Source organism: Acanthopagrus latus, chromosome 12, assembly GCF_904848185.1.
Source record: "Acanthopagrus latus isolate v.2019 chromosome 12, fAcaLat1.1, whole genome shotgun sequence".
NCBI lineage: Eukaryota > Metazoa > Chordata > Actinopteri > Spariformes > Sparidae > Acanthopagrus > Acanthopagrus latus.
The window spans coordinates 18,105,125-18,128,609 of NC_051050.1; the positions used below are offsets into that span (position 1 = coordinate 18,105,125).

Below are 23,485 nucleotides of genomic sequence, written 5' to 3' on the forward strand. Positions count from 1 at the left end.
CTGAAGAAAAAGCCTTTTGATATGTTTGTTCTATGTTTACCTGCAGATGACACTACAGGAATTAAGTCCATCTACACAGTGTATCAGGGCCATGAGCTCATGTTCCATGTGTCCACCATGTTACCCTACTCTAAAGAGAACAAACAGCAGGTGGGTGGCTTGATGTGCATTTGTGTATTGTCTTGTTGTAGAGTTTTTTTTTCTCTCTCTTAAGGGATGGCAGTCATCACTTTGTCACAGAATTGAATTGAATGATGTAGACATTCATGATCCCTGGAGGATGAACCGCACTCCCTTTATCACTGCCAGCAGGATAAAGCTTGTACTTATGCAGTAAAACAGCTTTGTACAGCTATTCATGGTCCCCAGAGGAAGAATCCTATAGCTCTTGACTTTTCCTCAAGTGCCACCATGAGTTTGACATTCATGGTCTTGAAGGAAAGTCTCAGCAACTATCAGATGGATTGCCTTGAGGTTAGGCTCAGACATTCATGTTCCCCTGAGGAGGTATTGTAATGACGTTTGGTCAAAATTTGTCCTGCAAAAGGACCTTCTAATCAGCCTATTTTATGACTAGTGCTAGCTTGAAAATGTGGTCAACCCTAAACTCAGATGATTGTCATGGTTCACAGCAGGTTAGCATGTTTAGTTTTGGTATTTAGCTCAAGTGCCAGCTCACAGAACTGCTGCTGCTGCTGCTGCTGCTGCTGCTGCTGCTGCTAATAATAATAATAATAATAATAATAATAATAATAATAATAATAATAATAATAACATCAACTTAACCAAAAGAGACAGAAACTGAACTCCCTTCACCTAACCACCATCAATGCCCGAAGATCAGACCTTTCTTGCACTTCTGTACACTGTTGTTAGAGAAATTGCAGAAAGTTAAATTGTACATCAGTCACGGGTCTTCATCTATCTGTCATTCTGCAGAGAAAACACCCCACTTAAACAGCACACTGATTGGAGACCATTACAATAGCAGCTAACTTGGGAAAATGTGCTCACTTCTGGAAGAAGGACCTTTTGGACATTGTTGCTTTACTGCAGTGCTCCACTCCGTAATGCCAATATCAGCGAGTATGATTTTAAAGTGCTGGAGATTAGCAGATCTGACACATAATTGGATTTTTTCTCAAGATAAAAAAGACATTGTGGCGGTCAATAAAAAGGAACAGTCTATGCTGGTACTTCATGTCAGAGTCATTATGGAACATGAAGCCACTTAAGCATAAACAGTGATGCTGTGGTGTGAGTTTCATGTGATGATTCAAAAGTGGTAGATGTAAAAGAATAGCATCCTGACACTTTTGTTATGTGTTTAGCCTCACTTAGGGGCTAGAAATAATAGAAGAAAAGCCATGCCTTAGATTCGATTCAAAGGGGTTTATCCTCTTTGGAGAATGCATGTGCAGAGCTCATTTCACAGCAGTTTGTTTCTAAGATAAAGAAATAGCTTGTGTGCAAATTTGCTCAAATAGTGGCCTGATTGTAGCCATAGAGGAGCACCTAAGGTTTCCAGAATGGTTCATCCTCTGGAAAGCATGAATGTTAATATCATTGCAAATTGTGTTTTAAATATTGGTATTTCTTGTATTTATTCTGTATATTGTAATTGTAGAGTATGATTGGATTAGAAGAGATATCATTTGTTCATAAAATACTTAAGGATTCATCCTCTGAGGAAATGATAAAAAGAAGTACCTACATGGTAAAAATTATGACCTTTGCATGTAGGTATCTTTACCTCACTTTGTGGTGGTTATTGTTATCTAGTGCTTATAAAAACCTATGAATGTGTGTGTGCCTGTTGATGATTGACTCATCCTCTGAGGACCATGATTTCCCAAGGGAATTTAATGAGAATACAGGTTTTATTTTTTTGTCAAGGGTTGATGCTGTTTTTCTCTGGGACAAAGTGTTGGATTGACAAAAGTATATGAAATTGTAGTCAACAGGGAGAATACGAGTGGCAGGGAGAGTGTACCTAAAAGCAAAACAGAGGTGACAAAACAAGTGAGTGGGTCAGGAGTTAGTGCAGTAGATGTTCTTGATGTTGCTGCCTCTGAAGTTTTTCGATCAAGGAGAGGAAATTATCATGGCTTCAGAAAGCGTGTATAGTGTTCATGGTGGTGAGTCACACCCTCGACCTCACACTGCAGCCTCACTCAGTAGCTCATCAACAGGGTGACGCAGACTAATTAACTTTAGAGCTGCTGTAATCAATATTTTTATGTTAACAGTGAATAAAATGACTTCATGTTTTATGAAATGTGTTGCCTATAATGCTGAACCAGTCAATTGTCCCATCAGCTCTAAGGAGTGATTTAGCATCTTTCAGCCAATTGTTTTGGTTTTTACAGCTCACAGCTCATATCAGTCTGAATATTGTACTTAGACTTATCATTTGCACAGAAACACTCCAAATGAATGAATGCAGTTTTGTGTTTTTCTCAATAAATAGTTTATAAAGCATTGCATTTTTTGTTAACAGTCAGTTAAGTATCACGTTAATACACTTACACCATATTATTACTATGTCTTCTGGATGTAAATATAGGCAATTCTTTGCTTACTTGTTCATTGTAAAAACTTGAAAATAATTGAATCCAGATTTAAAGACACTTCCCCGTAAACATGAATCCCAGGCCACTCAAATTAAAATTTCCAGCTTTTTCCTCATCTTGTGTCTCAGGTGGAGAGAAAGAGGCACATTGGAAACGACATTGTTACCATAGTATTCCAGGAAGGGGATGACGCATCATCGTCCTTCAAACCGTCTATGATCCGATCACACTTCACCCGTATCCTTTACGTGGATGACCGCTGTCAGAGGAATGTAGTGGTAATCAGGATGAGGAGGTTCGGCTGTTGAACAGATATCACATCAGTCCTGCAACACTTATGTGATCCTGTATAATCGGTGTTTCCTTTACTCACCTTCCAGATATTTTTGCATTAGTTAGGTATAATAGCCAGAATGACAGTTACAGGTGAGTGTCTTGACTAAGTCTCTAGTTCACATTGTTCCAATCCAGCCTTTGACTTTCTCAACCTAAAAAAACTTACTTGAATTCCAGCTACTAACACTTCCTGATTGTTTTCTGTGGCATCCTTATATGTGCCCCGTAAGGTGCAATATGTAAGAATTGGCCACCTGCTGAAGTCGAGCTGATGTCATCCATTCTAAGTGTAAGAGCGACGTCATCTATCTGCTCTTTGTCACAGGTTGAAGATATTTTCAGAGGAGAGCGTTCCACTGTTTGGACCCCCTCTCCCATCTCCGCCTGTATTTACTGATCACCAAGAATTCAGGGACTTTTTATTAGTCAAATGTAAGAAAAAAACAACACATGGACAATAAAGTTGCATCATCATCATTTTCCAGTTTTTTTCTAATCTGATCTTGACTTCACGTCCTGCAGTAATCAATGGAGAGAAAGCCACACTGGAGACGCCAACGTTTGCCCAGAAGCGTCAGCGGACCCTCGACATGCTGATCCGCTCGCTCTACCAAGACCTCATGCCTGACCTGCACAAGGTACGGCTGACCACCAGTCTACAGCTGTGCAGGGTCCTATCCTTGTGTATGCTTTGGCCGTCCAAGTTGTCTCGTCCTTGTCACTTCAGTCACTGTAGCCACTGCTGCTCTGCTGTTTCCACTGCAGCCCTCGGTCTGCCTCTGCATACTGCACCACACCGACTGGATACTACTGCAATGCTGACTTTCTCAGCAGGGCTCTCTCTCCTCACATCACTTTTGTTCTTATTTCTCTTGTTTCTTTCGCCCCCCCCCCCCCCCCCCTATCCTTTCACTGTTGCTCCTAACACGACTTAGTTTTCACTGCTGCTGTTCTCACCCCCTGCCAGGGTCAGTTTCTAAGACCCCCTTCTGCTTTCTTTTTCCCTCTGTGTGTGTGTGTGCGTGTGTTGGTGTTCCACGTTTAGGTTCCTTTTTCTCCCCAGAACATGTTAAACCGGCGGTCCTTCAGTGACGTGCTGCCCGAGTCTCCAAAGTCAGCACGCAAGAAAGAAGAAGCACGACAGGCTGAATTTGTCAGAATAGGGCAGGTAAGGATGTGATAAACACACACACACACACACACACACAGTGCTAACAGCCAAATAGGAACTCAGCACATAAATACAAGGAAACCAGGATACACACCCAGACAAAGAGACCTGTGAAACCAAGACGCACACACCCATCACAAACACAGATGTTAATTAAGGTGTCGATGAGTATACTATCAGTACCACCATGTTAATCAAATGCTTATATAAAATTTAACTAATAGCACCCCTATTTAAAACTGATATTTTGGGATAGATACATTGTTTTATTTGCTTGTTTACTACAAATAAAGCCTCGCTTTACTGTCCTATTTTTGGCTGATTCTGCTTGCTTTTCAGGACAATATTAACAATATATCAAAATATAGATTAAGGATTTTTTTAAGCCACAAAAAAAGGCAGCAGGGGTTAACTTTGTCAGCGCTGAGAAGTGTCTGCAAGTATTCATTTCAGACTTCATCAGCTCATTGTGGAGAACACTTAAGCTTTTGAGCTTAATCCACAATGTGATTTTCTGTCCAAGCTGAGAAACATTATCATGAGCCTCGCACACAGTTCTCCACCAGCACCAGTGCATTTCTTCAATTCTGACACAACGATGAGCCAAATAGAGAAACTGCGGTAGGAGGGACTACATGCGTCTTTTAAAACTGCCTTGTCTCATTTATGAGGAAGCTGTGACTCTTTGTGCCACACTGAGGTCCTTTAAGAGCTGTGCATCCTGACAGACAGTTGAGCGAGGTGGACACTTGTTTCCAGGAGGGTAAGGGTGGAGCGATGATATAAGAGTAGGTGTCTGAGCCGGCTGAGTCCAGTAGTCATTATCCGGCTGATGTAATGGTCATTACACCTCTGTTCTGGGTGCTGATGTAACTGTAATTACACAGGGACAAAGCCTGAAAACACAGAGTAAGAAGTGTTTCAGGTTTCAGGTTGGTATCAGGTTGTTTTTGAGCTTCTTTTGGACAAATGTGCGGCTCGCCGTGATGTGATATCCTGCACGTGATCCTGTTTTATTACCTGAGCTAAATATCTCTGATTGTGTCTTAAAGCCCCAGGAGAAATGTGTCTGCGAATAAAATCTTGCAGGCCAGACAAATATTAAACAGCTATAATGAATCATAAATTGTTCTTCACTCTCACAAACCAGGTTTCAAACAGAGAAATCTAAATGTTTCTTTTTTATTAATAACCCTGAGAGAGTCATCTGCGCCTTCATCGTCACTCCTCTCGGCTGTTGAAACTTATTTGACGCGTATTGTCATTCTTCCTCTCTTGTTTCCGTTCTGTTTATCATCTCTATTTTTTTCTACCCTTGTTCTCTCCCGTGTTACTTTTTGTGTTCTTTGCCTTGTTTGTCTCCTTCCTGTCTCTCCCTGCTCGTAAACACAAAGCAGAGGCATCGATGCGTTGTGCTGTAAAGCGTGAAAACAAAGGAAGGTAGACGCGTCAAGCCTTTGATTATCCAGTTTTGTAGAGACGAGGCGTTTGTTCTCAACTTAACTGACACTGTATGTTCACTCATTGTGTGCTGCAGATTAAACACGACCATGGATGTCTGATGGGACAGAATGTGTATTTCTCATGGACAGTACACTGAGATGACAAGCCATTCTTTTCTCCAGATTGCCTGTTTATGCAGATATGTAAATGAAAACACCCGACTGTGCAGTTTGGATCGGAAATATTCTATCTGATCAGATGGTTGCTGCTTGAGCATTCCCGTTTTCCACTTGAAATTTGAAGCAATTACACCTTTTATCCGATGTATTATGACACTTTTTTTGACGTCACCAGCACTTTTGTAGATTCTCTCCACCTCCGTAAACTGTCGCCACATTTTAACAGCAGCTAAATAAGCCAGTAAACAATTGGAGGGTGGTTAGATGTCAGTGATGGAATACAGAGAGCTTAGTTTATCAAGCTGAGACAAGCGCTGTCCTTGTAACACATTAATGCATGATTCATACGCAGTACATACTTGTTTATTCGGTGCTTGGGCTATAATTTATATGTCTCTTCTGGAAATGTTCATATCAAGTGCATGTTGAACATGCCATCAAGCCATTGTACTCAAGAACAGTATTTCTATTGCATGCCACTGTATATGACCACTTCATTGATATGACAGCTACAGTTACTTTCCAGATGAAGATCTTACTTTTCAAAAGACATATGAGCACAGAAGATGCATTGCGACAATGCAGCTCCATTCACTGTGTGTATATAGATATATATATTTATTTATTTTTTTAAGTATGTTTTTTGGCCTTTATTGATAGAACAGCTGAAGATACGACATGAAACAGGATGACTGAGAGTAGGAGTGACACACCGCAAAGAGCCCGAGGCCAGGACTCAAAGCTAGGGCTGCTGCAGCGAGGACAAAGCCTCTGTACATGGGATGCCTGCTCTACCAACTGAGCTAAACGGCACCCACTCCTGATATTTTTAGCCTGTTGCCCAATCAAAGAAAAGCTGTGTCTACAGATGTGTGTGTGTTGTTTGCAGTTACACCAAAGAGTCATTTCCCCCTCACCTTAAATGACTGTTCGACACCCAAATCGGATTAGAGAAAAGGTTGTTAAATGAATATAAATATGCTGTGTATCAGAAATTGTCTTTCTTTCCTGACACATTTATAATCTCACAATCCCACAAATGTATTGTGCGACCGAACCCTCGGTGGGCAACCACCAGACTAAAATAGAATCAATTACAGTGTTTATTTACAACAGCTTCTGCGTAGAAAACTCCTGCTTCACCCTCTAACTTACTAATTGTCTTTTTCATGACATTATTTCAAAATGTGTAAATATTCATCCAAAATGTATGTCGGATGGTTCCATACCATACTTCGGGCTGTAGACTATACACATGACCCAAAACTAACAGTAAGTCTGAGATGCCGTTCTTTGTAGATATCAGAGCCGCTGGAAAAACGACAGACTAAACAGAATAAGCACAACAGATTCTCCAAACGTTCAGACCACCGTGTATTATATGTTTATCATACATCTTTAAAAGTTACAGTTGCAGATGAAAATGACGATAGAAATAGTAAAGTCTGCAGATTTAATACATCTGAAATGTTAACCCCAGCTGCTAGTTGTCTACCAGGACGTGACTACTGTTAGCACAATGTCACAGTGATTCGGTCAGTGCTAACAGCAACACTCTACCTACAGCAGCTGCAACAGTAAAATTCTGCTTCTATATTGTAACATCAGTATTAACACTCTCATAATGTTATATGTACATTAAGTAGATAGATAGATAGATACTGATGACATTTATGTATTTTCTGTCTGCTTTTTCTTGTACTGGAGTATTTATACACTGTTTTATTGGTGCTTTTACTTGAAGAAATGATCTGAGTATATATTTCTGCATCCAGCACTGCCGGCCACAGAACTGACAGATGTCTCTGTTGTGTGTCTTATCTTTGATGCCATTTCATCTTTAGGCTCTGAAGCTGAAGACCATCGTGAGAGGAGATGCCCCGACTAGTCTTGTTACCACGGGCCTCTGCAGAAAAGAGGTGAGAGCATGTTTTCGAGACGTTTCACAACACTGTCATCTTAACAAGCCAAAGCACGTGAGATATTTCCAAAGAACGATGCACTTTTTTTCACTGAGTCATGTAGAGCCTGATATCCTTTTTTTTTCCACATAAACACGTAACACAAACAGAGATTTTAAATCTCAGCACAGAACCTTCTGCAGTGCACTAACTGTGTCTCTACGTGTGTCTATATGTTTGTATGTGCGTGTATGCTGCAGCCATGGGAGTCCCAGTCATTCTGCAGCACATTCCCCTATGAGATCGTGTGCGCTGACTCCTGGGGTCAGTCTCTGCTGGCTGCCACAGACGCAGCAGGAGTCATGCTGCTGGATGGTGAGGTCACTCCTGATCAATACCTCCCTATGTCCTCTAAAATAAAGCCACCCATCCATATCCATTCAATACTTGCGCTCAGCAGTATGCTGAGGCCCGACAGCTAAACATGATGGTGATAATGATGTTTGTGCACGTTTCAGGCCCTGATCCAGCTTTGCCCAATGCTGGTGAGTGTCACGCAGTGTGATCGGTCTTACTCAAAGGATTTTCTTTCTTTCTCTCTCTCTCTCTCTCTCTCTCTCTCTCTCTCTATATATATATATATATATATATATATATATATATATATATATATATATATATATATATATATACATATATATGTGTATATATATATATATATATATATATATATATATATATATATATATATATATATATATATATATATATATATATATATATATATATATATATGATATTTATACATAAATTTTGTGCACTGCAGCACACACGGCACAGTTAACAATATAATGGTGCCCCGCGTGAGGCAGTGCAAACAGATATTTACCTCATAATAGGCAACATATTTTTCAGATTGCACCCACATTTTTATCGTGATGTTTGTGTTGTGTTTCAGAGATGCAGGTTCTGCCTCCGGTGCAGGTGTTTGACAAAACTATGGTGGTGAAGCAGATGCATGTTCTTGAGCCTCAGGACCTGCTTATCACCCGCGCTGACAAAGGTAGGTTCAGACCAGAAGAAGAAGATGACAGAAGATGACGCTCATCCCCTCATATGCATTCCTTTATTTTTTTGCAGCCACAGAACAGTATTAACAGCACATCTCCCTTCTCATTATTCCCTTTCGTCTCTCTTATTTCACCTCTGTCATCTCCCTCTGTGCTGTCTGAGTACATACTTACCCTTTCCCACATCCATTGGCCCAGTGAACACATTGATCGCTCGCTGTGATCTAAGGAAGCTGACCTATAGAGAACCAATCCCTGTCGAGCTTGTGTGTGTGTGTGTGTGTGTGTGTGTGTGTGTGTGTGTGTGTGTGTGTGTGTGTTTGTGTGTTTATCCTGCAGGACTGGATAGGCTGTGAGAGTGAAGTGGGCTCTAACTGATAGATATGCAGACAGTCACAGATAAAAAATGAAGCGCAAATAGTATACACAAGAAGTGTCTGTGTGCCAACAAACAGCTGTAAGGTTCGTCTCATGTTTGCTTCAACCAGATGAGCATGTAATTAATTACCCTGCAGATGATTAGCTAACCCTAATATTGACAAACAGGGTTGACTGGGTTTTGATAGTGATTATGCAATGGCAGCGCAAACATTTGTCACGACTGTGTGTGGGCTTTGATAAAGCCTCGGAGAGAGCAGGAGCCTTAAGAAGCCTTCTAGTAATCCTCCCGCGGTACGACACCATTGTCTGGCCGTGGGAGGATGCTAAAAGGGAGATGGCAAATTAAAAGTAACCTTCGTGCACAACACAGAAGCGGCTTTTGTCTTTTTATGTTTCCAGGGAAGGACGCTCGGCTCTATGTGTTCAGACTCAGCACGCTGAAGAGAGGACTGGAGGAGAAGCAGCTCGTCAGGGGCAAGTGTGACAGCCGGGAGAACAAACTGGAGAAAACTAAAGGTACAACGCGAGGAGTCGATAAATTAACCTCCACAACAAGCAAGATGATTTGATTCAGCTCAATTTCTATTTCTATCTGCCCATATGTACATACGAACAGGTTTTGCTTGTTGTAAGCGTTCCTCCTGTTCGACCTGGCCACACACTTGCAAACCCTCCAATTTTCATTGCCCTCTCCCTGTTTCCTCACGAGGGCCACTTTTGCCCTGTATACTCCTGATTTATGACAAACGTTCCCTCTTTAGTTAGCACAACAGGTTGAGTCTACATGTTGCATTGTAGTTAATATTTAGTTATTCTCATTATTTGAAGTCACGCTGGAAGCAAAACGGGGCTCCATGTAACAATTTCTAGCAATTTATACACATTAATCACATTTTTATTGGCCATATGTGGGCGGATTGTAACATGATGAGAAAAACAAGACCTTCCCTGTCTCTCTCTATGTCTCCACAAGCCTGTGGATGATTTGTTTAACACACAGTAGAGTGACAGTAGCAAACGTTAGCTTAGAAATGCTTAGATAAAGTAACAACAGGCTTCCCAGCACAACACAGATGAGCCACAGAGTCCCTTTAATTTCAGTAAACAGCTTTAGAACATATTTTTGCTAAAGCTGTGGATCCACTGGAAGCTTGCTCAGAAATGATATCGCATTGGTCAGTGTAGACAGAGGAACTTTCCATCCAACATGCGTACAGCAACAGCAAGCAAGAGCTGATTCAACATTCATGTGGCTTTACAAGTGATTGTTGTGTTGCTTCACACACACAGACACACACACACACACACACACAGGTTTACCTTTCCAGCTTCCCTCTCAGAAAACAGCTGATAAAGACAAATAAATTCTAATCAAAGAAAAATCCAGTTTTCAGAGCAGAAAGATGAATATGTCAGCCAGACAAATCAAGAGCTGGTGGACATGTTTAATAGTGCAGTGCATATGATGCTTGACAAGATTAAATGTTACTTCTCTTTTTCAGCCTAAAGCGGCATATTGTGACCTTTACGAGCGCCCTTTTTTGCAGCGCAAACGCACAACATTTGACCCGCAGCTGGTGTCATGCCAGCTGTCTGTGATGGATGCATTGATCTGTGGGATGATGCCAGGGAACAACACCTACAGCACAACACATGTCCAATGTACTCTCTATCTCTGCCCCCACCGCCACCACCCCTCCCCCTCTTCCTCTTTGTCCCAGGCTGTCATTTGTACTCCATCAACACCCACCACGGCTCAGAGCTGAGGATAGTAGCAGCCATCAGGAACAAACTCCTCCTCATCACCAGGAAACATCCACGTTTCGAAGGCTTCAGCGCCATCGCCTCGGGGGCAGACTCGCCAGTTGAGGAGTTTCAATACATACGGGTACGATAAACTCAACACATGAGCTGATAAAACGGTAGTTAGTGGACGGAACAGTGAATTCTTGAATGAACAGTAGAATATGATTTTCATACATTTTGTCAATTTGCTTTCTCATCAAAAGAAGATATTACAAATCTTTCTCTCCACATGTTCATAAATCAGAGAGCTGCAGGGTAGGAAGTGAGAGACGTGAGGCGAAGATACTGCGTGAGGTGACAGAGACAGCTGCATGCAGGTGCTAAGAACAACAGGACATTTGTTAATGTATTTGGCCCGTTGACAGTCGACAGCTTCAGCTTTCATAATGCTCAGTGAGGCGTTAAAGGTTGTTTTAATTCCCTCAACTTTGATTTGAAAAATACACAACTTCGACAACAAACCTGAACACACAGACAGGATATACAACACATAACTTGAGCTATGAATGTCCTGCCTACATTAGTTAACAAGCTTATGAGTCGATTAAAGTAATTCAACTAGGCTGTGTGTCAGAGCACTGAGGTCATCATGTGCCATCCACCCATTAGGAGATCTGTCTCTGTGACCCGCCGGTGGTGATGGCGCTGGTGGACGGGCCAACGGGGGAAAATGACAATATGATCTGTGTGGCCTACAAACACCAGTTTGACCTGATCAATGAGAGCACCGGAGATGCCTACCGGCTACATCATGTAGACGCCAACAGGGTGAGGAGCACGTGCACGCATAGATGGACACACATGTGAACCCTGGTGGTTTCCTCTCTGTCTTTCTTTCTTTCTTTTTTTGAAATTAGCTTTTCATGTGCTGTTTGCCAAAGTTGAGCAGAACAGGAATCCTTTGAAAGAGTAACCAAAATAAGCAAGAAACTGTAGTAGACTTCTGTGTTTTATTTTGACTGGATGGTTACCCAGAGCCTTGAGGGTATGTGACATGACATTATCTGTCAAAAACATGTTCTCAAATGTGACCTTTGGATCTTGTTGAGGTGATTTCCCTGAAGTGACTCGTCTGTGCCTGCAGGTAAATTTTGTAGCAGCCATTGATGTGTATGAAGACGGCGAGGCAGGTCTGCTGCTGTGTTACAACTGTGAGTCTCCTTTAAACTCAGATGTTGTTTGATGCAGGTATCTTGTGTCTGCTGTCAAAGCCTTTATGTTCCTTCTGTGCTACTACAACTTTCTGGAATAAAAGCGATAGCACAGACCTCTTCAGAATATTAAGAGTCAAGAGATGAATTATGAATTATTATCACAATAAATCACAATTGCTGTTCTCAGTCAAAAACTGCAAAAAAAAAAAAAGAAAGTAAATATCTTATTTTGAAAGTTGAAACTGTTTCCTCTTCCAGATATTTGTTACTATAAGAAAGTTTGTCCGTTTAACGGCTCCACACCGATGATCCAGTCCAACACCTCCGACTTCCACTTCAGCTGGAATCAGATGCCCAATGCTATTGGTAGGTAACCACGGCAACAACGCTCCAGGCCCCGCCCTGCCCATGCTGCTGGCCCGGCCGGAGCTTGCCGTCGCCATGGAAACACTCTGTGTGGCCACAAGCATCCAATTGGCCCGTGTGATTATTTGTGTGTGTTTGTGTGCGATGTTTTTATTAATGCAGGAGGCGATGAAAAGCAAACACAACTGGGACTAAAGCTGTAACCCCGACCCTGTTGATAACAAAACATGCTGCTGTTCTCGGTTGCCGTGCGTCCTATAATGTACCCCCCTCTCCGCACACACACACACACACACACACACACACACACACACACACACACACACACACTTGGACAAGCAATAACAAAATGTGCTGAGTAATAAAACAAATGAACTGAAACATATCGAAGAGCCTCAGTTTCAAAGCAACTGTTAAGCTGCTCCAATCAATACTTTTATATTAACAATGAGCCTACGTCAATGTTCCATACCTTGGCCAATTACCTGCAAACATGACTTTAGTGAGACATGATTATTTGTCAGGAAAATAAACTATAGAGCAGTTACAGCCTTTTGTTACAAGACTTTATTGGAATTCTGAAAGATATTTATGTAATGGAGAAATTGACCTTTTTCTTTAAAGCTGCAAGCAAGCAGATTCATATTGGATGAAATGGATACACTAATGCTTTATTGCCACTGAATCATGCTATTTTATTGTATAACCTTTAGGGTGTAAATAATGGACTAAATAATTTCCCTTCCATTGTCGTCTTAAGAAAATCAGTGAATGCAACGGCTCTGTGTTGTCTTTATTCTGGTCTCCTCGGCCACGGACACAGGCAGGAAATTGGGGTGCTCAGAGGGCTGCAGCACCCCTTATAATGATGCACTATAAAAAAGCATCAGTTGATCAGAAATAAAGTGTTTTTCACAGAGGGGGAAGCGAGGAAGAGAGAGAGAAACTGACTGGAGTCTCTGTTAACAAGGGCGAACAGGAAGATCTGTGTTATGTTCACTGCATCATTATAAACAATAAGACAGTTAAAATCTGGCATTAACACGAGTCTTTGGCGATCCAGTCACAAGTGGACAGGTCTCGGTCCGTTCTCACCTGGCACTAACAACACGTTCATCATCGAGATAAAACCAAGATGGTGTTTTTCGCTCAAGGAAAAAAATATATATGACTTGTCTCTCACATTTGCTGAATTTACAAGAAGGTTCAAATAATTAAGAATATGTCATGGACAGCATTTCGTAAAGTTTTTTTTTACTCTTCACTCTTCATCTCCTTCCTGTTGTTCACTGTTGTTGTTTTTGCTGTGGCTGCTTCGACCTATAATATGCTGAAGCTTGCATTACAGTGTGTTTATATTTAAAAAGATCTATGAAAGAGATATGAGATAGGTCCATGATTTAATGATGGAACTGTTTTCAAAATACACTCAATAAAATGGAAAAAAAAAATGAACCTAAAAAAATACCAAGGAGAGCTAAAAAGGAAAGTGAACAGAACTCTTCACATCTGCTGGTGTGTGAGCAGCTGTCTGATAACATGTTCACTATGTTGGTATTATAAGGTGACGGTGAGTCAGTGCTGTTTTGAAAGCTTGCTGCGCTGCCCCCAAAGTGGCCATAAAAATTTTTTTTTAAAAAAACAGCTAAAGCAGATTTAAGTTTTTGAAATGTGACAAATGTACCAAAAATTGTAGAGAATTATCACTCGGTATTTTCACTCGACCTTTCTCTCACCTGTCGAGCCCGTCCTCAGCGCTGTGCTGCAGTTCACTCTCACCTTGTTGTACGTCTCACATCAAACAGCCCGATGCTCATTTCCCCGCATGTTTAAGCAGCTAATGATGGCATTTCAAAATGCCATTCTGGGTGAAAGTGTTCGTCTCGTATGGTGGTGCTTGGGCATTGAGCACATTTTAAAACACTTCGATCTCTTGCTAGCGAGAAAAACATAGTGACATTTTCACAGGGGAGGGGTTGTTGTTTCCTTTATGTCCCATGTTGATCGTTTGCTCACGTTGTCTTTGCAGTTTGTGCGTTTCCTTACATCCTGGCCTTCACAACGGACTCTATTGAGATCAGACTGGTGGTCAATGGGAACCTTGTGTACACAGCGGTGGTCCCGGAGCTACAGTTGGCCGCTTCACGGGTCAGTATGACTGACAGCCAACGCAGTATCATGTACATGTTTTTATCAATAATAGACACTACACATTTACTTTATTTCTCTTTTACATCCATAACTTTGTAAGGTAAAGGTAAAACATAGGTAGTCAGTAGAAATGCATTTTGTCTGCACCTGCCACACACTTGGTTTCACTACAGCAGGAGCCCTCTCAGCTTGTGAGTGTGTGCAGGGCCCATTCTGCGTTATAGAAGTAGCTGTCTCAGCTCTCTCATTTCAATCAATCTTTATTACCCTGGTGGGAAATATGGCTGGCAATCTGCATGGCTACAGAGCAATACTCCACTCATGTTCTCATAGATAACTTCAAACAGACCACAGTGTACCTGGAGAAAAAAAAAGAAAGAAATGATTCTCCACCTCATTCCATCTCTTTGTTTTCTGTTTTCCTTCCATGTTTCATCCATCCTCCTCACCGCTTTTTCCCTCTTACTATTTACATGTTACCGGTGTCTCTGTACCGATCTCATTTCCTCTCCATGTCCCTCTGTTTTCCACCGACAGTCGGACATCTACTTTGTTTCGTCGGCTCCGGTGAGCTCAGCCTCCAACTGCAGTTCGAGAGACACCAGTTCCCAGAGTTCCCCGCAGACGCCCACCGGCTACGAGATGCCCGTGTTCCCCTCGCCGCTCGGTGATGGTAAGCCCCGCACAGTGAACGCACCACAGGATGTTGGTCTTGGTGCTTCGTTATGAAAGGTTTTCAAATGTCAGTGTTGCCTGCAGACCTGTTTGACTTTGGATGCTGCTGCGTTCGCCCAGAGCTCCCGGATCCATTTACATAAACGTGCAGGAGCGATTCATTGAAGCCGCAGCCTCCAGAGTTCTTCCTCTCTCACAGTGATGTGAGATTTAATTGCATTAATCTCTCCCGTCAATATTACCTCATCCTTTCTCACATAATTTAGTCTTGTGACAGTTATGAGAATTGATGGGATACAGATGTTCAGAAAGTCACCTTTCCAAAGCGCCTTTTCTTTCTGCTTTAACTAATGTACTGATACTAATACTAACACTGAATCTTTAGAAAGACCTAAGCTAATCACCTCCAAATAGTGTTTTAAACTTTACACGATAGCTGAAAAGATATCTGGTTAATCTCCAGCCAGGCAGCCATTTGCTCTGATTAATAATAAGAGAAATAATCATGTTTATTTAATTTGAATAAAAATATGTATATTTTATACTTATTTATAATTAAGTATTTCTATATAACATTAAATATTCATCGCTGAAAAAGCGGAAATCAAAGTTGGAGTCATTCGTTTATCGTCACTGTTACTGCTTTCCTGCCGGTGCGTTCAAAGACCCTCTGAGTTTATGCAGTAGCTTTGGTGAGTAATGTCATCGGAATATCTAACAGAGAGGTCAATCGAGCCAGAACATGGTAGAACATTGTTTTGCACATTTAAATTATAAAGCATTATAGAGCATTTTTCAGGGACTATTTTCACTGGTGGATTAAAACAAATGTTGTGCTTTAGTGAACATTTATAGCAGCAGAACAAACAGAACAACAACTTGTAATGAATAATCATTTCGAACAAAGCAGTGTGTTTTTATTAGTTTTAGCAGAATAGTGGAGCTTTATGGCACACTATATTCATTCATTTATTGTTGATTATAGAATATCGCCTTGCTTCTTGTTTTTTAGCAGCCAACTCTCTGATTTTGGAGCATCCTTGAACACACTGATCTAAAAAAAAAATTCACCACATAAAGAGCCTATAAGTGCTGACGTCATGATTACGTCAACGTGTAAGCTGCAGGTGAAATAAATGAAAAAACTGAAGGGAAACCCAAATCACCACACAGTAGTAGGCGACACAACAGACCGAAAATGTAGGAGTGATGGCTCCAAATAAATATACTTGACAGAGACAGCTTGGAAATAGAGATTAAGCTGAGAAAAGCATTGTTAAAGTTCTTACAAATCACAAAAAGAGGAACAGACTAATCACCCACAGACCTCCCGCCACCACTGCTATTGAAGGGACATAATGTGCGTCCGAGGAGGCAGAGAATGCTTTCAAAGATGATTGAGGATCAATACGAGCCCCTCCCTCCCAACCTCCAACCCACTTTACCTCCCTCCACCGTCTTTCATTGAGTATTTGACCATTCGGAGCCAACTGACCTCTTCCAGATTGATACAGCTGTCCGCAAAATGGGACAAATTGGTGATCCACAGCTGTTGCTAATGTTATACAGGTTTGTCATTCAGCGCAAGCGACACACTGATGGATCAATGTCAGCTTCTCGCTCTTTCATTAGACTTTGTAGCCGCTAAAAGGGACACAAAGTCCTCCTCAGATGAATCCGTGTAATTGTGAAGGACAAGGGTTGAGGAAAACAATTATTCAAATGTCCTTGTTGTGTGCGGCATCAAGACAGACTTTCTGTGTTTTCCTGAGGGGGAGCAGGTATTTACAGGTCCCATTAAGGCTAACAGGCAGGAAGGTTTGGCTGTCACCGCTGCAATTAGTCGAGGTCGGGGCTTTATGCTTTTAGTCTGTTCGGGTAATCATTTCCCTCCGAGGGATTCTCATTTTCTTTCCTGTTTTTAGCTGGTTATGCATATGATTCTGCACCTACTGTGTGTGCCTAAATGTATGTGACTTTGTGTGTTCAGTTTGTGTAACCCTCTTCTTCATCCCTGGTTCAGATTCTATACGGATCCCCTATGGTACCAAGCTTTCCCTGTACATGTCTAAGGATGCCGAAGGTACTGCAGGACTCTCCCACAACTCGTCCTCAGTTCATGAAAAAAAAAATCGCTCATAATGCCGCTCCACTAACATGCACATGCTCCCAGAGTGTATCACCCTTTTTCAGCTCCGAGGCGGCATGTTGACTTGAACGTTGATTGAATGTTAAGTGAACATTATGTCTTCGCCATCCCCTCCCCCCTTCTGTCTCAACTAATTAAAGCATTAGTGTGAAGAGAGTGTGTGGGGGGGGGGGGCGCGGGGGGGGGTAAAGGTGAGAGGGTGCAAAGTAAAAAAAAAAAAAAAAAAGTGAGGCAAGTTGAGATAACGTCGATCACGACGGAGGGTCTTTTAAATTACGGGGGAAGGAGTGGAGGAGACGCAGGGAAGGTATGCATGAGGGAGAAAACGGGAGGGGTTGTGTACAAGCAGGAGGTTGGGAGAGAAGGAGGGAGAAAAAGGGAAAGAGGGAAGGAGAAGACACGTCTGCCGCAGCATGATTTACAGATTGCACTGTCACCATGGAGACTTTTGTCAGCCCTCCCTTCGATCCAAAGTGGTAGTCCAAACAATCTGAGGGCGAGGGTGGGGGGGAAACGGTGTACAGCAGCCTAAAGGAGTGGGGCTGAGGAAGGGAGGGAGGGGTAGAAAGGTGGAAGGGGCGCTGACAAAAATCCCATCCTCTAACTGCCTGTGCGCCTGCCGTATCTGCTCCTCGGGGAGGGTTTCATCTGATGTAATCGCATCAGTAATGTGAACAAGATGCTGTTACTGATGTGGCTGCTGGCCGCCGCCGCCGCCGCCGCTGCCGCTGCCACCACCTCCCTCCACTGGCTTAAACACACGGCAAATAACCTGCAGCAAAGCAGCTCTGGAGAATTGGACCTCAATGAGTGCTCGAAACCCTAATATTTAGATCTAACTCATGTGCCAGTGCGACGGAGTGTGACACTTCCCCTGGTCCAGAAACGCATGTGGAATATATTGATATCTGCGGCTATATATTCCAAATAACTGCATGCTTTTCCTGCATTTTGGTTTACTTCCATTGTTTTTTTTTTCTCGTTGCTGTGTGACAGCGCAGGTACAGAGGAGGATCTGTAACAACACTAACACGGTGTACCTGTCAAACATCAGCCGTGACCCTCTATTTTTCTCCGTGGCTCTTTACTCACCTCTCAACCGCTGACATTTCGGATGAGACGGTCCCCTTTGTGCGCCGTAGCCATCATCACATTAATTCAGTCTCATACATGTTACCAGCAGCCTGTCTCGACGGGGCAGAGCGAGGTCTGCTGAACTGCAATGCTGCACCCTGATGGCTCAATCTGGGCACTGCACGTTTGGCACGCTGCAGCTTTGCGGGCGGATTGTGCCATCTGAAAAACTCCAAACATCCAGTTAATGTGGCCCAAACAGACTTCAAGTGTTTATGGTCGCTGCTGAATAATAGATGGTCTCCTACGACTGGTTACAACTGAGCAGTTTTTATGACATGAGCTCTCTGTAGGGAGGATGACTCATTTTTAGGATCAAAATGTCTTCGTTTGAGAATCGAGGTTTGGTTGTGTCAGTTTATCAACCTCCTGAGGCTGAGTGTGTATGTTTGCTTACAATTTGGGTTCATATAAAGTAGGAAATGAAGGTCATCTTGCATATTTTAGTTCATAAACAACAAATCACGGATACTCAAGCTTACAGTGGTATGTTCCACATTGAAGGCAGCCATTAGCATCAATTTTTCCAATTTTCACTTGCTCGAAACTTGCTTGAGATTAGTTATCCATCCCAATGAACTCTTTGCCGTTTAACCTTTATAATTGATAAAGCGTTTTCAGAAAATGCAGCTGCAGTGAAAACTGTCTCTACCGGTGCGTTAAAGGACTCTTTATGTTTGATTGCTGTTATGAGTGTTGTGACGTTGATTTTTCTCACAACACAAAACAAGAGAACAATGCTTCAGTATGCCAAATAATCATAAAGGGTCCTTGAATGCACCACTGAGAGGGTCCCAGAGGAAGAGTTTGACATCTTGGGAAATATGCTCATTCGCGTTCTTTGCCAGAGATTACAGAGGAGATCGATACTTCTCTCATGTCTCCCCAGAATATATGAAGATATTTACGAAAGCAGCAGACGGTTAGTTTAGCGTAGCATAGAGAAGCAGCAGGTACAGTAAATCCCAGTTTTTTGCCTGTCATGAATCAGCATTAGCTGCATGAGAGTCACAGATGTCAAGACTCTTCTCACCATCTGGAAGAAAAAAATTTCCATCTGTTGCACAATAAAAAAGATTTCAGTTTAAAAAAATAAGTACATTTTTAAACATTTTCTCAAGTTGTGAATTGTGGTGGAACTATGAAACAGCTATCCAACACATTTTCACACTTTGTTCTTTTGCACAGTTTAAAAAATGGAGATATAACATTATTTACTGAGCTTTAGACGTGCTACTAGGTGGATTTGAGCCAGGCTAGCTGTTTCCCCATGCTACCTGTATTCATGCTATGCTAAGCTAACCACCTGTTTACCAGACAGACATGAGAGTGGTGTCAATCTTCTCATCCAGCTGTGGGTAAGATGTCAAATAAAAATGTTTCCCAAAACATCAAGCTATTCCTCTATTTCAACAGAAAGTCACAGCAGTATTGCCATGCAACAGTCGTGTAATTTGGATTTTTTTAAAAAGCAGTTATAATGACACAATTTTCCATGGCTGCGTGGAAACAGCATGCTTTCAATACATATGCATTCTTGTAGCTCTGAGCTAAAACATGCAGAAACGCTGTAATGCATCAGACCGGGAGTTTCAAACATGTCTCATTAACTGCCACACATTTCTTCTGCCTTTATATGTGTCTCTTTTCCGACATTCTTTCCTGTCTTTGCTCTGTTAATTTCCCTGTTCCATATTTTCTCTTGTCACCTGCCTCCTTCCTCCTTTCTGATTTTGCCCGCCGCTCTCCTGTTTTCATCCGTTTCTTCCTCCCAGGTGAAGCGGCGTGTAAGCACATGTTCAAGATCCCTCTGTGTAACTTGGTCGGCCGCAGCATCGAAAGGCCCCTCAAGTCGCCTCTGGTCAACAAGGTGCTGACGACGCCGGCCCCCGCCATGGTACCGCCGACTCCCCTCATCTCCGCCACGCACTCGCTTTCCCTGTCCCGCATGGAGATTAAAGAGATAGCCAGCCGCACACGGAAGGAGCTGCTCGGTAAAAACACATTTATCTATATTTCTGGTTTAAAAACATCCAAACATTAAATGAATATTCAACAGTTTTGATGTTTTTTTGAATCCATTCGTGTATCACGTCGCAGAGATATCAGCTGAAGTTGGCAAGCTAATCAGCCTGTTCCTCAAATTTTGAAGTATCCCTTTAACTCATTTACATTTTCTGTTACTTCGCACCAATGAAGGCTTGACAGAGGAACCAAGTGGGAAGCCAGACAGTGGATCCGTCAAGCAGAGGAAGATGAGCAAAAAGAACACAGAGGAGGAGCCCAAAGCACGAGCACTGACGTCAACAAACAGTGACAGGTGACAGCAGCAGATCCAACAGCAGCCATGTTGCACACTTAGCAGCCGCCTGATGTTTTTCTGAGCTTGAGTCGTATCTCTCTGTGCACAGCAGGTTAGCCTCAGAGTCTGTTGAAACAGAGCTGGACCTCCAGCTGCACTGTTCATCCAGTTCGGAGGCCGAGCCGGAGAAGGTGGTGCTGCGGGCGGAGAGCCCACCTCTCGCCAGCGCCTTTGCCCTCACCACGTCCTTCGAAGAAGATGTCCTAGACCTGAAGTGAAGACAATCCCATCATGCACTTCTCTGCCCACCCACTCCTGTACTGTCACCATTATTTTACTGTTTGTTCGGTTTGCTTTTATTTCATTGTTTGTTACATTTTCTTGTCTTATTTTTATTCTTTGTTTTGTATCTTGGGTCTCCCCATTCATCGGATAAGATGGGTGCACTGGGAGTTAAAACATGTGCCCGTGCGTGTGTGTTTGTTTTCACGAGCAGTCCCTCAGCCACTGTGCATCGGGTGTTTGTGTTGCCCCCTCCCCCGCAGCAAATAGCCCAAAGAGGTGTCGAGGTTGTGCAAAATGCCGTGGTTGATATAGAGTTCTGCAACGGCCTTGAGGGTAACGTTAACGGTTTGATCCCAAACCGCCAGCTGAATGTAAATCTGAGCACCGAGGCACGACAGAAATCTCATTCACAATGCCCTCTGCTAGTTGCTAGAGCTTAATGTGTTGTATATTATGTGATTATTTCCGATCCACTTTCAAATGTTGTATGATATGCATATGTACGTGTACATCTGTTTATACATGAGGATGCATACACTGTGACAGGCGTGTATGCCTGTCACGCCTGTGATGCATATTTATAGATATATTATTAAAAAAAAATCCATTTTATTCCCATATTTAGTAAAAGTATGTTTTATGCTCTCTGCACATATTAGTCCTTATTCCTCTCCTTATTCACAGCATACAGGTAGACAGGGCTGGAGGCAAAGTCTCCCACAAGTGCCATTTCCCAGCATCCTCCACTGAACTACACCTCTAACAGCCGCCATATTCTGGTGTCTGACAGTAGCAGCCATGATTGTAGTCCACATTAGATTACTACAAATCCATTCAGTCTGGATAAATCTACTTCCTGGAGGCACTTTCTCAAGGCCACACACACTTAACACCCCGCCCTTGTAAGAATTAGCCCACCTTAAATCTGCATGACCAACCTTTGCTGCAAGTATTGTGTCTTCTGTGCCCAAACAATAGCTTGTTTTCGAAACTTTGAGACATGGCAGCATAAAGTCAAACCACAACCGGAAGTGACGGAAAGAGTGTGGATGTCAAAAGACAATGGTCTAAGGTACAACCAGACAGGAAGGGAGTTATAGACAGAACCACAATTTTACATACAAAATGAAGATGAGGTAGAGGATACCATTATAAACATCATTAAGAATAAATTAATAAAAGTCAGCAAAAAGCTATTTGTGGAAGGGAATACATTTAATGTAGCCTAAAATAAAGTATTGTTTATTGTTATTGCACATTTCAAATACAATCTAGATACACTGTAACTTTTAAAAGTTGACTTTACTTAAATAAAGTCAGACAAACCAATGACCTCAGAATTGGCAAGTAAAGATAAAGATAAAATTTAGTTTAATTAATAAAACTATGAGTCTTTACTATACTATACTTTACTTAGTTATTTTGATATAATCGGTTTCCTCCATGTTTTATTCTATAAAGTCACTTTGTCAGTCACTTTTGTCTGTGTAAGAAATTGTAGCCTTTTCCCAACTAAAATGAACCGGAAGAACTAAACTAAAACTAAGGAATCATAAAATAGATTTTCAAATAAATAAATAACCAACAAGTGATTATTAACTGAAACTGAAATGGTTGTTAAAACAATATAGAAGAAATAAAAAAATAACTCAATTGTGACTCAGCACTCACTTGGACACTCTCACTTCATTTAAAAACATTTTTTTTTTTGGTGATTTTAAACCTTGACCACAGAGGTTTTCTTCCCTGGTCTTCAGGGTCTCACATGCCCGGCTGATTTCTGTTCCCGATGGCCACTAAAAGCCTGATTTACAGCTGTTTGTTACACCTGGTGCAGGAGCACAGCTATGAATTATGGGATGCCGGTGACACTCCAATTTTCTTTTATTCCCATTCTGCTGTGTGTCTACTGATAAACACCCATACAGATCTTGAAAGCCAACACCTGCACATAGTTTAATTTACTGATCAATTATCAGACACTCCACCTCAACGTCAGGTATTTGTCAGACGCTGTCATTATTTAACTTGAGCTGCCCGTGCTTCATTCAATATGAGTTGAGGAAGGACGGGGAACACTTTATCCCAGCTGACATCCTGACTTTTATTATTATAATATACATTTGAACACTCCAAACATTTTGTGCTGAACATCCATGAAGTTGGAGGACACACAGGAGATAGACCAAGAAGAAATCCAAATCCAAACTGTAATGCTATCGTTGAATTACAAGTTACAATTATCATTTTGATAAAGTCCTCTATGGGCTCCCATACACAACAGTGCATGCGGGGCTGAGACATCAGCTGTGTTACCCCTCTGGTTTAACAGCCTACAATATATTTTGTACAATTAATCAGTTTCCTACAACTTCAACCCTTCATCCTCCTCCTCCATATAAAGTCAGG

At 41.9% G+C, this 23,485-nt stretch overlaps 1 protein-coding gene across 9 annotated transcripts in view; it reads left to right on the forward strand.

Annotated features, from left to right (window-relative positions):
• Nucleotides 1-22,446, forward strand: part of garnl3 (GTPase activating Rap/RanGAP domain like 3) — a 73,471-nt gene extending 51,025 nt beyond the window's left edge. For 2 of the 9 annotated variants that reach the window (XM_037117604.1, XM_037117603.1), the window contains 21 exons: nucleotides 47-150; nucleotides 2,702-2,810; nucleotides 2,954-2,999; nucleotides 3,235-3,341; nucleotides 3,432-3,547; nucleotides 3,973-4,077; nucleotides 7,547-7,621; nucleotides 7,864-7,978; nucleotides 8,122-8,148; nucleotides 8,562-8,666; nucleotides 9,454-9,570; nucleotides 10,776-10,942; nucleotides 11,470-11,628; nucleotides 11,945-12,011; nucleotides 12,273-12,380; nucleotides 14,410-14,528; nucleotides 15,069-15,204; nucleotides 17,230-17,289; nucleotides 20,265-20,483; nucleotides 20,689-20,809; nucleotides 20,901-22,446. In XM_037117604.1, the coding sequence (XP_036973499.1) occupies nucleotides 47-150; nucleotides 2,702-2,810; nucleotides 2,954-2,999; nucleotides 3,235-3,341; nucleotides 3,432-3,547; nucleotides 3,973-4,077; nucleotides 7,547-7,621; nucleotides 7,864-7,978; nucleotides 8,122-8,148; nucleotides 8,562-8,666; nucleotides 9,454-9,570; nucleotides 10,776-10,942; nucleotides 11,470-11,628; nucleotides 11,945-12,011; nucleotides 12,273-12,380; nucleotides 14,410-14,528; nucleotides 15,069-15,204; nucleotides 17,230-17,289; nucleotides 20,265-20,483; nucleotides 20,689-20,809; nucleotides 20,901-21,069 (2,351 nt within the window). In that variant the 3' untranslated portion in view covers nucleotides 21,070-22,446. Of the gene's footprint in view, nucleotides 1-46; nucleotides 151-2,701; nucleotides 2,811-2,953; nucleotides 3,000-3,234; nucleotides 3,342-3,431; nucleotides 3,548-3,954; nucleotides 4,078-7,546; nucleotides 7,622-7,863; nucleotides 7,979-8,121; nucleotides 8,149-8,561; nucleotides 8,667-9,453; nucleotides 9,571-10,775; nucleotides 10,943-11,469; nucleotides 11,629-11,944; nucleotides 12,012-12,272; nucleotides 12,381-14,409; nucleotides 14,529-15,068; nucleotides 15,205-17,229; nucleotides 17,290-20,264; nucleotides 20,484-20,688; nucleotides 20,810-20,900 lie in introns of all 9 variants that reach the window. The other 7 variants (XM_037117599.1, XM_037117605.1, XM_037117601.1 and 4 more) reach the window with 6 other exon arrangements.
• The last annotated feature ends 1,039 nt before the right edge of the window (nucleotides 22,447-23,485 follow it).